Source organism: Phalaenopsis equestris, unplaced genomic scaffold, assembly GCF_001263595.1.
Source record: "Phalaenopsis equestris unplaced genomic scaffold, ASM126359v1 Scaffold000468, whole genome shotgun sequence".
Classification (NCBI taxonomy): domain Eukaryota; kingdom Viridiplantae; phylum Streptophyta; class Magnoliopsida; order Asparagales; family Orchidaceae; genus Phalaenopsis; species Phalaenopsis equestris.
Window position 1 is genome coordinate 1,147,029 of NW_018164909.1, and position 14,614 is coordinate 1,161,642.

General features: G+C 34.0%; 1 protein-coding gene across 1 annotated transcript; it reads left to right on the top strand.

Annotated features, from left to right (window-relative positions):
• Positions 1-959: 959 nt before the first annotated feature.
• On the top strand, positions 960-8,320 carry LOC110027917 (kinesin-like protein KIN-14E). Its single transcript, XM_020729563.1, has 19 exons — positions 960-1,220; positions 3,653-3,951; positions 4,048-4,219; positions 4,357-4,418; positions 4,528-4,711; positions 4,797-4,906; positions 4,999-5,098; positions 5,180-5,266; positions 5,349-5,525; positions 5,740-6,013; positions 6,115-6,276; positions 6,365-6,580; positions 6,665-6,702; positions 6,792-6,955; positions 7,066-7,191; positions 7,289-7,414; positions 7,501-7,629; positions 7,720-7,782; positions 7,877-8,320. Exons 1-19 carry the CDS (start codon positions 1,121-1,123, stop codon positions 8,318-8,320), a joined length of 3,033 nt encoding a protein of 1,010 aa, XP_020585222.1. The 5' UTR covers positions 960-1,120.
• Positions 8,321-14,614: the final 6,294 nt, after the last annotated feature.

Genomic DNA, 14,614 nt, shown 5'->3' on the forward strand with positions numbered 1-14,614 from the left:
CTGCCGCCGAGAGGGTCGTTCGAGACATGAAATGTGTAGTGCCTAATTTAATGATTATAATTCACCACAAGTCCGTTTGGGGCCTCCCGCGATCAAGGGAAGTCACGGAGTTCACATATGCGTGCAACGAAAAAATTAGGGTTTGGGACACCTACATGCGCTGCAGTGCAGGATGGTCATCAACACCAATTTCCTTGGTGATTTACCAACCATAATATTTGTTTTAGAGTAATGGGTTATATTTCACTCATACATAGTTTCCCATAGCTTACGAATCAAGAAAATCCTCAATCAAACACTCTTGGTGAAAATCAGGGTTTCAGGCAGACTGACGCTCTGGTGCCGACCAATGGGGCCTACGCACCCAAAGTGCCTTCCTAGACCATCGAGCTCAAGCCTCCGAAGTTCTAGCACTTGCTTTTGGCATTTGGACATCTTTTGGTTGTTTAATGGAAACCGATTAATAGGAACAAAATGCATAGACATTTAATATGTTGGTTATAATATTTGTGGACCGAACAGTAGGGGAGAGAGGTCCCATTTTTACTTTTCATGATCAATACTTTTGATATAGTGTTTGCGAGAGAACAAGCCACTTTTTGGCGGTGGCCATTTTTTGCCCATACACAAGTCTTCGAGGGTAATCAATTCGGCGGGAACAGAGCAGGCTGTAGATTATCTTGACCCGTGCAGAATATTGTTTAGCACACAATTAATATTATAAAAACTCTAATTCGCGTTTCTTAAGCGAAGAGGGTAATTAAAGAACTGTTTATAATTTGGCCTTGTATTGCTAAGTCAAAGGTCTATCAAGTTCAAAAGGAAAATTTTCTCAAACCAACGGCTCAGATTCTGTCGTCCGTTAAGTTAAGCATCACATCAAATTCTTGATTTTGACGTGATGATGGACTCCCTCCAACGGTAATATTCATTTCAAATGTTTAAGGGCTAAACCAAAAACGCGAACTTCCGTTCCAAGATCTAGTAGACCCACTTGTTATTTTGCTTTTGCTTTGTTTAAGTCGCTTGCAAGAAACAAAGAGATTCATCTCGCCCTCAATCCAGAACCCTAACCCTAGGTTTCGGCCCCCTTAGCCTTGCTTCAGGGTTTGCAGAAGATATGGAGGAGATCGATTCCACGAATGATGTCTTTGATTCTATGCTCTGCATTCCTGAGTTGAAGATCGTTAAGTCGGGATTTAGGATGACGAACAGCAGAGGTAATAACCCCCTTTCCCTTTCTTCGCTCGGATACAAGTATATTCTTTGTAGATCTCGAATGTGTGTGGCCAAACTCACTTTTTGCAGCTATTGTAGAGTTTTTATTGCACAGATTTGGAATCATTTTTTAATCATAGCTTTCTTCTGTTACTTTTAGTTTGAGGTTAGAAATCTTTGAAGCTTTAGAAAGGCATTCAGCTGGGCAAACGAGTTCTTGGATTTTCATGGATTATGCAGCTATCAAAATCGTATAGTATTCACCATCCTAATGACCTAGATTTTATTTCTCCTCCCTCAGAAAATTTGAGCCAATGGATTTGGGGTGTGATTAAAAAAGCGTTTCCTTTCGTGCAATATGTTTGGTACAAGAGGGTTAGTGTTGCCCACAGTTGAGCTTGATCATTTTCCTTGAAAAATGGTCAAGGTTTCACTAGCTCAATTATGCCTTTGTTTTATGATGCAATCTTCCTGTTTTTTGTTGCTGTGCTTTGTTGAGTAGATAATTTTTTGTCATGTTGAAACACTATTAATTCATGCAGTAGAATGTTATTTTACTCTATTTTCTTGTATTCTGTATTATTTTGTTATTAAAGGTGGATTGTGCGTGATAAAGTAGGTATGCTCTCCTCAATTTTGTAGGAATGGCGATAAATTACAGGGAATTGGCATATGGTGGTTAGATCTGGATGTTTTTCTACCTTAATTATTTTGTTGAGATATTGGTTTTGAAATAAGTTATTTCCTTATATATAGTACTGATCCTAACTAATTTGAGGGGTCATTTGCTATCACTTTTATTATTAATTTTTATGTAGTTTTTTATTTTTGTTTTTTTTAGTTTCTATTATGAAATAAAAGAATAAGTTGGGATTTTTTGCTTTATTATTTCAAAACAATAGAAAAAATTTGATTTCCCTGCTTCCTTTGCCTGGGTAGTGTTCCTAAAATCATGCCATCCCTCATGATGAGCTGACAAGAGGTCTCAATGATTTGAACGAAAGCCTCATCTAGCCTTGATGAAGGCAATGCAAGATTCTTTAAAGCTTCTCCATCAATCAGATGAATCTTGTTCTCTTTTTAAAAATCACAATAGCTTTTGAATCAACCGTAGAATTTATGGCCAAGACTTTTGAGGAATCACTCAAAAAGCCTTTTGATGTGGCGGTTAGAGTAAAAGTGATGGTGGAAGTAGTATAGATGATGGTGGTGGGGATGGTGGAAGTTGTGTATCATCAAACACAATAGTTTTTATGTCAAATTTAGAATTTGTAGTGAGATTTTTAGTGGAATCACTCGGATGTAGGAGTTGGAGCTAGAGGTGAAGCTGGGAAGTAGAGTGGTGATGGTGTTAGGAGAGTTGGACATGGTGCTGCAGGTGAAATTGTGGGAGGAGCCACCGGTCAACCAAAATATGAATGTGCTTGATGTGCTGATGGAAAGGAAGGTCAGGGGGAGCTTATAAGAAAGGGTCTGCTAAGCTAGGAGAAGCTTGCCATAGTGCAAGATAGAGATGCATTATGTGAGTCATCAAAAGTCAAGTGGAATGAGATGTACTGACAGATTTCTTTGGGAGGTAGAGTGGTGATGGTGTTGGGAGAGTTGGGGATGGTGGTGCAGGTGAAATTGTGGGAGGAGCCACCAGTCAACCAAAACAGGAATGTGCTTGATGTACTGATGGAAGGGAAGGCCAGGGGGAGCTTATAAGAAAGGGTCTGCTATGCTAGGAGAAGAGGGCCATATTGCATTATCACAGTCGTCAAAATTCAAGTGGAATGAGATGTACTGACAGATATCTTTGGGAGTCTAACTAGAATCAGATGTCCATAGTTGATGATCAAAAGTAAACAAACTTTTTTTTATAGTTTTCATTAATTTTTTTAAAACTAAAAAATAGATGTTGAAAGTTGAATAGGAATGAATTCATCCATTCCTATTCAACTTTCAACCTCTATTTTCTTAATATTGGCTGATCTATGAATCTCGCAGTACATCTCCGATGAATTCTAGCAGTACATCCATTCCTATTCAACTTTATTTTCTCATTTTTAGTTTTTAAGAAATTAATGAAAACTATAAAAAAAAGTTTGTTGGGGGGTTGAATTGGAATGGGAACCATATTTAGTTGGAGAAAAAATGCTACCTTGGAAATATTAAAATGAAAACTTTTTAAAATTTTCTTTTTAAATGAAACCATTTGCTTTTTAAATAAAAAAAAAAATGCTATCAAATTTGTTTTGTTATCATTTTAATTATCTTTTAAAAAGAAAATGAGAAAAATAGATGCAAAAAAAAGGTGCAAAATGGGAACTTAATCTTTTGGGTTCAACTGTTGCCCATCTTATCAGCCAATTCCATCTTCTGAAATTTTGTTAACTCAATTTGGTTACAATCAGTACTGGCTGATCTATGAATCTTTGTTTTTCTTTTTCAGACGAATATTTGTTGTTTGTGAATGCTGGTGGGGGCTTCATACAAGCAGAAGATTCTAAAATTAATTTCAAAGGAGATTCATTTTACGAAGGAGGAGATGTTATTGAAACTAATGAGATGATTGTTGATGGTGGTGATTATTGGTCCTTGTATAAATCTGCACGTTTTGGTAACTTCTGTTACAGGTTTTCTGATCTTCCCCCTGGAGAGTACTTTGTTGATTTGCACTTTGCCGAGATAGTTTACACAAATGGACCTAAAGGAATGAGGGTTTTTGATGTATTTGTTCAAGATGAAAAGGCAAGAGAAAAACTCATCCCTGCTCATCTCTTTTGTTTTCTATCCTTTTCTTCCAATAATGTTTCTGAAGCACCTCCTTCTCTGTGAGAACTGCAGATATTATCAGACTTTGATGTGTATGCTATCGTCAGGGCAAATAAGCCTCTGCAGGTAGTTGATGTTAGGGTTTTTGTGCTGAACGAGGGAATGTTAGTTCTAAGATTTGAGGGAAGAAGTGGAATTCCAATGGTTTCTGGGATATCAATCAGGAAAGCTACAAAGCTACAAGGTACTAGCCCTGCATTCTTTTATGTTGACTGCAAAAGTTCTGATATAATCTTCTCTAATTGCGTCCCTTTATTAGTAACTATACCGAGTCAATACATAATCTGACTTGTGATCTATTGCAACTTACTTTTACTGCAGCGATTTTGAAGCCTATAATATGCAATAAGTGTGCCAATGCCCAAGAAATTTCTCCAACTCAGGTCAGGATTTGTTTATCATAGCAATTTGAATTTGTTTACTGCAATTATAAAGACAGAAACAATTACATTGATTAGATTGTGTTCATTTTATGTTTTCTTCATGTTGCAGTATAGAGCTCAAAATTCAAAATTTCTTGCAAAATATGAGAAAAAAATAGAGGAGCTGACTGCACAATGTAAGATGATGTCTGATGAGTGCCATGAAGCTTGGATGTCACAGAAAGCCACAAATGACCAATTAGAGGAGCTAAAAATGGAACTCAACAATAAGATTTTCCATACAGAAAATTTAGGTAAACGAAATATGACAATGCAAGGTTGTATTTCTCTATTAGACAGTTTAGTTTGATGAAAAAGAGTTGTTTCATGTGTTGTCAGAAATGAGCCTTGGCACATTAATGGACAAATTAAGAATTGTTAGTGAAAAGTATGAACATGACCAGAAAAAGTGGATTTCCACAATTACTGATTTGGATGGAAAAGTTAAGGTGAGGATTTAGTAGATGTCATGGAACATTAATGCTATCAGTCATACAAAAGCTGTTTAATTTTAATTTGCTTTTAATGGTGAATGTCTTAGGTTATGAAACAAGAGCACCAGCAACTATATCTTGAAGCTTATGAGTGCGCCGATTCGATCCCCGATTTGAACAAGATGATAACTGCTGTGAAAACCTTGGGTACTATAGAATCAAATCATATCAATGGATCTTAATTATTTGTCTCCCGGTATCATCTCATGGCTTTCTTCTTTTATTCAGTTGCCCAATGTGATGATCTTAAATCAAAGTATGCTGAAGAGATAACCAAGGGAAAGAATTTATTCAACTTACTTCAGGAAACAAAAGGCAGGTACTTCCTGTTTTTTCGGTCTGCTTGATTAATTATTTTTGCTTAAATTGCTCGGCGTGCATTTTGTTTTGCTTTCAGGGAATATCAGAGTGTTCTGCAGATGCCGCCCTCTGAATAGGGAGGAAGCCTCATCTGGCTATGTCACTGTTGTAGATTTTGAGGCGGCTAAGGATGGAGAACTTGGAATCATCACCGGAGGATCCACGAAGAAAACCTTCAAATTTGACAGAGTCTACACTCTAAAAGATGATCAATGTAAGTGTTCTCAGATTTGGATGGAATCCAATATGTTGAAATAGCTGGGATATGGCTGACAAAATTTGCAAATTGAATTGTGATAGCTGCACATGCTTTTAAACTTTGCATCAGTTTGCGGGTGAATTGTATAGAAGTGCTTCCCCAAAAGGCTCTAGACTAATTGGGTTTAGTGATTCTTGATTTGTTGAATAATTTATCATTCCATGAGCAGCTGATGTGTATGCGGATGCATCACCTCTAGTGGTATCAGTAATGGATGGTTACAATGTCTGCATATTTGCGTACGGGCAAACTGGCACTGGGAAGACATTTACAATGGAGGGAACTGAGCGAAAGAGAGGAGTGAACTACAGAACTCTGGAAGAATTATTTAAGACTGCTGAGGAGAGAAAGGGGATGTTTGATTATAAAATCTCTGTCAGTGTTTTGGAGGTTTATAACGAACAAATCAGGGACCTGCTTGCAACATCTCCATCATCAAAGAAGTAAAAATTATGTTACTATATTTTAGTAGTTCATTTTTTTTGGGCTTAATAAAAATTGAAAGATTAAAATTAATAATATCTTGTTTTGTGGTTGTTGAAAGGTTGGAGATAAAACAAGCTGGTGAAGGATTTCATCATGTGCCAGGAATAGTGGAAGCCAAAGTTGAGAACATAACAGATATTTGGAAAGTCCTACAAGCTGGTAAAAATGCCAGAGCGGTTGGATCGAATAATGTCAATGAGCATAGCAGTAGATCTCACTGGTGCGCAGGGCTTTTGACATTTTAATGTTCCCTTTCAGTGGTGATATCAGTTTTCTCATATTTTCTTTTAAAAATTCGTTTTCTCCAGTATGCTTTGTATAATGGTGAGGGCCATGAACTTGATGAATGGTGAATGCACGCGGAGCAAGCTTTGGCTAGTTGATTTGGCAGGCAGTGAGAGGCTTGCAAAGACTGATGCACAGGGGGAAAGACTCAAGGAGGCTCAGAACATAAATCGATCGCTTTCAGCACTTGGAGATGTAATATCTGCCCTAGCAAGTAAAAGCAGCCACGTTCCTTATAGGTTGAAATCAAACTGAAGACTTGCCACAAGTTTTCTTGTTTAGATTCATTCATTTTCTTATTAGTCTTTCACTGTTTCTTACAGGAATTCAAAACTGACGCATCTGCTGCAAGATTCATTAGGTACTTTTTACTTCAAGAGCTCTCTAGCAACGAATTCAGCTAGAAACCATACCTTTGCTAAATTCATTAGGTACTTTTGAATTACACAGGTGGTGATTCAAAAGCTTTAATGTATGTACAAATAAGTCCCACAGAGAATGATTTGAGCGAGACACTTAGCTCGCTCAACTTTGCAACTAGAGTCAAGGGAATTGAGTTGGGTCCTGCAAAAAAACAGGTTGACACAGGCGAGCTTCAGAAGTTGAAACAGACAGTGAGTTTGGGGGTTTATCTTTTTCTATTTCTGTTAAGGAATTCCTGGATTTCAATCTTCTTCAATAGTTTTTGCAATAACTTTACCATCATTTATAATCTGTTTTGAAGATCGACAAGCTGAAACTGGAATGCAAATCTAAGGATGAGTCCATGCGGAAACTGGAGGAGAACTTCCAAACCTTCGAGAGCAAAGTGAGAGGAAAAGAGCAGATGTGCAGAAGTCTGCAAGAAAAGGTATTGATTAGCATTTAAATAAATAAAGCAAACTACCCATACTGATCATAATTTATACTTGTAATCTTAAAATCTGTGTGCGTTAAATTTGTTGCAGAACAAGGAACTTGAAGTCCAGCTCGAGTCAAAGATGGACCTTCAAAGCTTTTCAGAGAGGCAAAATATGCAGCTTTCAGAGAAGCTGAAGGCAACGGAAGAAACATGTGCTGCACTTCAACATAAGGTTATTTGAAAAGAACCAACCATTTCTTTTTTGTGTTTTTCAATATGGAAAAAAGTATGCATCCACCAAAGGCACATTTTCCACAGGTAAAAGAGCTGGAGCACAAGTTGAAAGAGAAAGAACATTCTGAGACCATTACTCTTCAGCAAAAGATCAGGGATCTTGATCTGAAGCTCAAAGAACACCAGCGTTCAGAATTAATAGCTCAACAGATGGTAATAATTATGAGCCAGTTCACTACTCTTTCTCCTTTTTTGTCAAGCACAGGTTTTTGTTTACTTACTTGTGTGCACTCTATTATTAAGGTTCATGATCTCGATATGAAGATTAGAGAGAGACAACGATATGAATGTTTTCTTGAACAAAAGGTAGAATTTTTTTTTTATCATATGACGGTTTCATACGCATGGAAGATACTATAGTTGTCACTTGACAGTTGATTAATAATTTTACAATATCCAGGTCAAGGATCTTGAGGAGAAGCCTAGAAAAAAGGAAGAAAAGACACTAATGAAAACTAAAAAGATTACAGACTCAGCTGAAAAGAAATCCTTGACAAGAGAAGAGTCTACAGGCGATACTGATCCTATGATCCTGAGAAGCTCATGTTCTGTCAATAGGCCAATTGCAGCCAAGGGTTCTATTTTTCTGAAGGATGAAGAGACCAACCTTCATGACATAAAAATAGAAAGAGAGCCAGAGAACAATATTGGGTTGCTCATGGCTTTGATGGAAAAGAAAATGTCACTTCCAGGTGAAACAAATAGGAAGAGGAGAATAGATCAAACCAAGGCGCCAGGAAGACTGACTAGAGCGACAAAGACAGCTACTTCTCAAAGAACAAATCCTCATACTAGAAGTAACAAAGAGCAGAAGTCAGTAGCAGGAATTCAGTACCAGGAATGAAGGAGAGGGATAGGGTAAGAAACTGGTTGTAAGCATTTTGCTTGTTGTAAATTCTGTGTCATGGGTGCTTTATGAAAAAACTCATTTCAATTTGAAAATAGTCAGGTCAAACTTTAGCAATCTTAGCTTGTGGAGTGCAATTCTGTTATTGAAATTTGCTGATATATTCCCTCTTGTATGTTACTAACATTTGACAAAACTAATTTCATAATCATAATCATTTTCTTTATGAAGTTAATTTATTTAACTTGGTTTTCTTCAAGTGCATTCTTGTAAAAGTTTATTATCATGTTGTTCATAAACCTTTTGGAAAGAAAATAAAATTGCGCCAGGAGTTATTGAGAGAAATTTGGTCATGAGCTCCTTGAACAAAGGTAATTTATGCATATTAGTAATAATTTTGTTTGATTAATTATGATTATTTTTGTGACGATTGAGGAGTTTCTAATCAGATTTTTGTCAATAATTGCCGAAACTTTTTTTTCCTAAACTTTTTTTTTATTTCAATTTTTAAGATTTTGGGCTTTGCATAATCTATCTGTCAAATCTCGGGTCTGAACGATGGTACACTCCGGCAACACAAAACGTGATTATTATATTAGACTTATTTTGTAATTACGAAAAGAGATGATTGTATACAAATAATAAATAAAAAAAGCAAATTAAGGTAAATTTTATTTCATTTTATAAATAAGAATTTAACAACTAATATAACAGAAGAAAAGACAATAAACTTAACTTATTGAAAGGAAATATGAAATGATAAAAGATAAGTAGCCTCCCAACCCCAAAAGGGAATACAATAACTAACGCAAGGATTGAAAATATTAATAGTAAAGTTAATGTTTAAATAGTTGCTCCTAAGATGTCAGCCCTCCGAACAACTTGGTAATGACTTGGTAGAAGCTTCTAGAAAAAATCACAATTTATTAAAGCATAAATGATATGGTATTGGAGCACGCAAAACCAAGAAATAATTTAGAGCATCAAAGGTTAAATTATCTCGTATATGTTAGAGACAACCTCAACTTAAGGAATAGGGTAATATCTTTATTTATTTTGAAGAAGAATATAGCATAATTTTAATTAATTCATACTAACACAAAGTTGAAAAAATCTTATATTTACGTTTTATATGAAAAAAAATTATGATAGTTTAGATTACACAAGTGTTGAGATGATAGATTTTTTGGAAGTTGATGAAGAACCTCCCCTGAACTTGAGTATGATGATTTAGATGGTGAAATTTACAAAGAAGATGTTATTCCATATTTTGGAAATCACAACATAGCATCAAATATGCAAACTCAGTGTAAGTGCTTATTTTATTTAATTTGAAATTTTATATTATTTATTTGTTTATACTGTATCATGACCCAGCCCGAAGCTTGGAATTAATTACGGCGGGAACGGACAGTCGGATGATGAAAATAAAATCTCTGTTATTCACTTTTTATCATTGATAGTTTAATATTCAAATATTCATAAAAGAGTCACTAAAGAAAAGAATATAATTAACAAGCATAAATTTGTACATTACTAATTGTTGTTCTTGACTCTTATATATATTTGATACTCTTTTATTCATCTTGTTCAAAAGCTTACAACCAAAAAAAAATATTAAAGCAACATAATGTATTATCTAAAGATAACCTAGAAATAATCACACTTTTAAGCAACATTAACACAAGAAAAAGAAATCAATATGTATGATGATCCCTCATATCTCTATAAGAAATCTTATAATATGTTTGTCTTTCATAATTTTATAGAAATCTTATATATGCTAATGCATGTAATATGACATTTTCTAAATGAAAATACTCAAGTCTTATACATGCATTTACTTTTACTTTATATTCTTTACATACACAACTATCTCTTTAAGGATCACCATTAACAAAACCTAACATACCTTTGACCGATATTAGATTGTTGGCACGACAATAAACAATCTAAATATCGTAATTGTATGGAGTGGAAAGGCACTTATATGTCGTGGCCAATATTCTCACGAGGAATAGCGGTTAATGATGTAAAGATCATAATTCTCTGGGGTGATAAACTCTGTCAACTCGCTTATATTCTATATTATCTCATCAGCATAGCAATTAGTGATCCAATCTCATAATTATCTCATTTGGTAGAAAAACTACGTGTGTGGGTACACTTATACCCTACCTGTACCTTAGTGGGTGAAATCCTCTGAACTTACACATACAAGTATTAATATATAAGTTATTTAATTCTTCACATCATACATTCTTCTGAGATCTCATCATGCATCTAAAAATATGTGAACTTACTCTTTTGTGCAACTAATCATCACACACATCTCTTATATCATGCATATCTATCATATCATTCGTATCTCTTATCATATGCATATCACTTGTATCATGTATATCTTTCATATCAAATATATCTTACATAACATGTCTATCATATATAGCTTGCAACTCATACATATATTTTATGCATATCTTTCTATCCAACAATATGAAGAGTCTGATCATATCATTCGTATCTCTTATCATATGCATATCACTTATAGCATGTATATCTTTCATATCAAGTCTATATTACATAACATGTCTATCATATATAGCTTGCAACTCATACATATCTTTTATGCATATCTTTCTATCCAACAATATGAAGAGTCTGATATAATATAAATCAAACTGAATTAAAGCATATATGTAATCCATATATATTTTGAAATTAACAAGACTACTGAAATGTAAAAATGTAATTACTAAACTCAATTCTCACGTTAGATCCTTAATCTTTGGTAACTAGTTAGACATTATGATAACTTTTATATGAATATTACTAACATATATAACAAAATACTAAACTTTAAATTTAAATTATTTTTTTATTCAAATTGTTCTTCTTAAGTGAGCATAGGATTAATTTACCTGAATTTACAGAGCCACCTACGACTATCTTTCACACACTCACCTTGAGCTTGCCACCTCGTGCAAATAACTTGGAATCTATAAATATCTTAGAATTTTAGAATATCTTGGGTCATAAAGCAATTCAACCCAAAAAATAACTTTCATACCTCAAATGGGCTTCTCCACACAACCAACCTTCTTAGATCCTGCCAAATCATCTTCCCTCTTTCTTTTTATCTTTGCTTACTCCTCCCTTCGCTTTGTTGATTTCTCTCTAAAAACCCGTATGAAAGTTCAAAAGCTAATTTTGTTGCTTTCCATGCAACCTCGTCTTCACTATAACGACCGCCTATGTCAAAATGGAAATTCGAGGAAGAAAAGAAATGCTTAGAATATGACTAAAGTGAGTTTCACACTTACCGATTTCATCTCGAAGTTTGGATTGAGAGCAGCGGCATTCGACGTGTCGCTTGCCTCTTGTAGACCGCGACACTGTGGGACGCAGGGAGTGTTTCCTGCGAGCAAAACTAAGAACAATGAGAGATTCTAGACGGAGGATCTCGCCTCTTCTGATGCTTATATTGCACTGTTAGTTGTGGAAAACCAAAAAAAGTGATTTTTTAGGGTTAACTAAATTTAATTAACCTTGTAACTCCTGATTTTTATATCTTCCAACCTACTTATAATTTATGCATAGTCTTTTATATCAAATTAATCGATTTGACGTGACTTGTGGAGCTGTATAAAATTTCTTCGGTTGAAATGTGAGGTGCGAAATTTGGGGTGTATTTTAATTTATCAAAAAATTTATCTGATTTCCCGAAACTGATTATTACATACTGCACATCTATAACAAAAAAATCTTCAATGTGTAGAGATGTTGGAGATTTCAATGATGCTACAATTAAAAATATTGAATGTGATGATTTTGAAGCTTTCAGAAAAAGAGCTGATAGACATACAACTGTTGGAGAAACAAATTTTGTGGGGATCTTTATTGAAGATGAAGTTTGAATGTGTCATTTTTAAATTAAATTATTTCTAGTTTTATGTATATTTTCTAATTGTCATTTTTTTTATCTAAAGTAAATTTTATTTTAAGAAATGTGTGTGAAACTCTCAATTCTTTTATTTATATACATTATATATTTTTTATTAAGACTTTATTTTAATATGATTAATGGTCCATTAGTTTTATACTTAGAATTTTACACCTTTCATTTGAAATTTAAAGTTGTTAAAATAAATGTGTACGTTAAATTATGGCCATTTTCAATTCTTAATTGTTATTAATTTGTTCATTATTTTTATTTTTGCATTAATTTCATTATTTAGGTCATACTTAATTAATATTTATATTTATTATGTCATTCAGTTCAAACCTTTGTTGAACCATCAACACTGAACATTTTATCCTTCCAATTTGATGATATATGCATGAAAAGGCTTATTTCACTTTTAAAAAGATAATAAATATGGTATTTTTATGTTTTGTTAGATCACATGTGATATGCAAGTAAATGTGAAGGTTTAGATGTCAGATTTGTAAATAGATGCAAATTATGCGTTATGTATGCAAAAGCTCCTTAAATAAAATGAAAAAATATTACATCAGGACTCCGCACGTAGAGTTACGTGTGGGGTCCAATGAAATCACGCCACACACGTGAAGTGAGAAAAAAAATCGGTCTGGTAACACAGGGGAATATTCCTCTCATGTTTCTCAAGTGTTATTGTGTATCATTCAAGTGTTATTGATGTGTTATTGTGTTATTATAACACCAGGAATATTCCTAGAATATAATAACACATGAATAACATACAATAACACCTGAATAACTTTGGGGGAATATTCTCCTATGTTACCGGGCCGATTTTTTTTCTCACTTTCACGTGTGACATGATTTCATTGGACTTTGCACGTAACTCTACGTGCGGATTCCTTATGTAATATTTTTTCAAATAAAACGGGATTATCACAATTTTTAATAGTAAAATTAAAGAACAAGAGAATGTGCTTTTATGCAATTCATTTTTTAAGCCAACATATCTTAAAATAGATTGTGTCATGCATGGAATCACTCGCCTCAATTGCTTCCGAAAATAGTAATTGCTTTCAATAAATGAAAATGATATTTACATAATTTGTTTTATTTAAACCCAAGACTTAAGACTAAAATGCTTTGATGCATTCGCCTATAGAAGAATAGTTGCAATGTGTAGGTGAAAACTTGAGAGAGAACATTTAATGCATGAAAAACTCAATTATTTAAAAATTTTGAGATAAATAATAAATTAAAAAATAAATAAAACAAGTGTCATTGCATCGGCCTCTGCAAAAAAGATTTATTTAAAAAAAATAATTGTAATTTTATGTGAAAAGTTCAATAAAAATATTCAATTCATGAAAATTTTGTTTATATAAGAGAGATCATTAATGCTTAAACTTTCCATATAACCTATAGAACCTACGTGAATCAGTAGGAGCCCAAGGTTACTTAAATAGGTCTCAATCCCAGTGAGTGTCTACCTAGGAAACTAACCCAAATGAAGAAAATGAGAGAGATTATTCCAGACTATTAGACACTTGAATAAAAATTGATTGTATTAAGAGTTGAATATGAAGGGTCAAGTATGGTTGACTGACAGCGACTTTATATATACTTAAATTTATGAACCCAGATTTATATATTTATAATGATTTTGTAAAGTCACAATTTCAAACGCAAGTATACGTATCGCTCAAGTAATATAGGGCTATAATGGAGTCCCTTTTATCGATCCCACAGGGAAGCTAGGTAAAAGATCCTTAATCAAATCCTAGTCTACTACAATTAGTCCTTAGTTTGGAATGTCGATTAAAATGATGTTTTATCTAGCAACTACTCCTAAATGCAAGTGTTAAATGTAAAGATAGTAACTATAACTAAATACAAATATTAATTCTAAAGATAACTCTTTTTGGATGAATTGGTTTGGAGAATTTTGAGATATTAAAAACTATTATTCTTATGTAATGAATTGGATAAAGTAAAGGAATGAGATACATTAAATTATATGTGTCAAATAGGAGCAATCCTATTCTTTACCCTTTGGTCCAGACATAAAGAACATTGATTAATCCTATGCTTGTTTACTGAATCCGTAGCTAGGCTGGGAGGATACCAGCTTTCACTTCGGAGCTCCCATATTCCCCTCGCTTGAGGGCTAACATCTCCGCTTCAGTACTCAAACAATATGACCGAATTGGGGATTTTAGTCGGTCACCCTAAAATCTTCAATTCTACGCCCATCAAAGTATATTTCCCTATTTATTTGTATTCAACTCCCATGAACTTAACCATCCATAGAATCTGAATGTGGTTCTACTTTGTTGAGAATTACACAG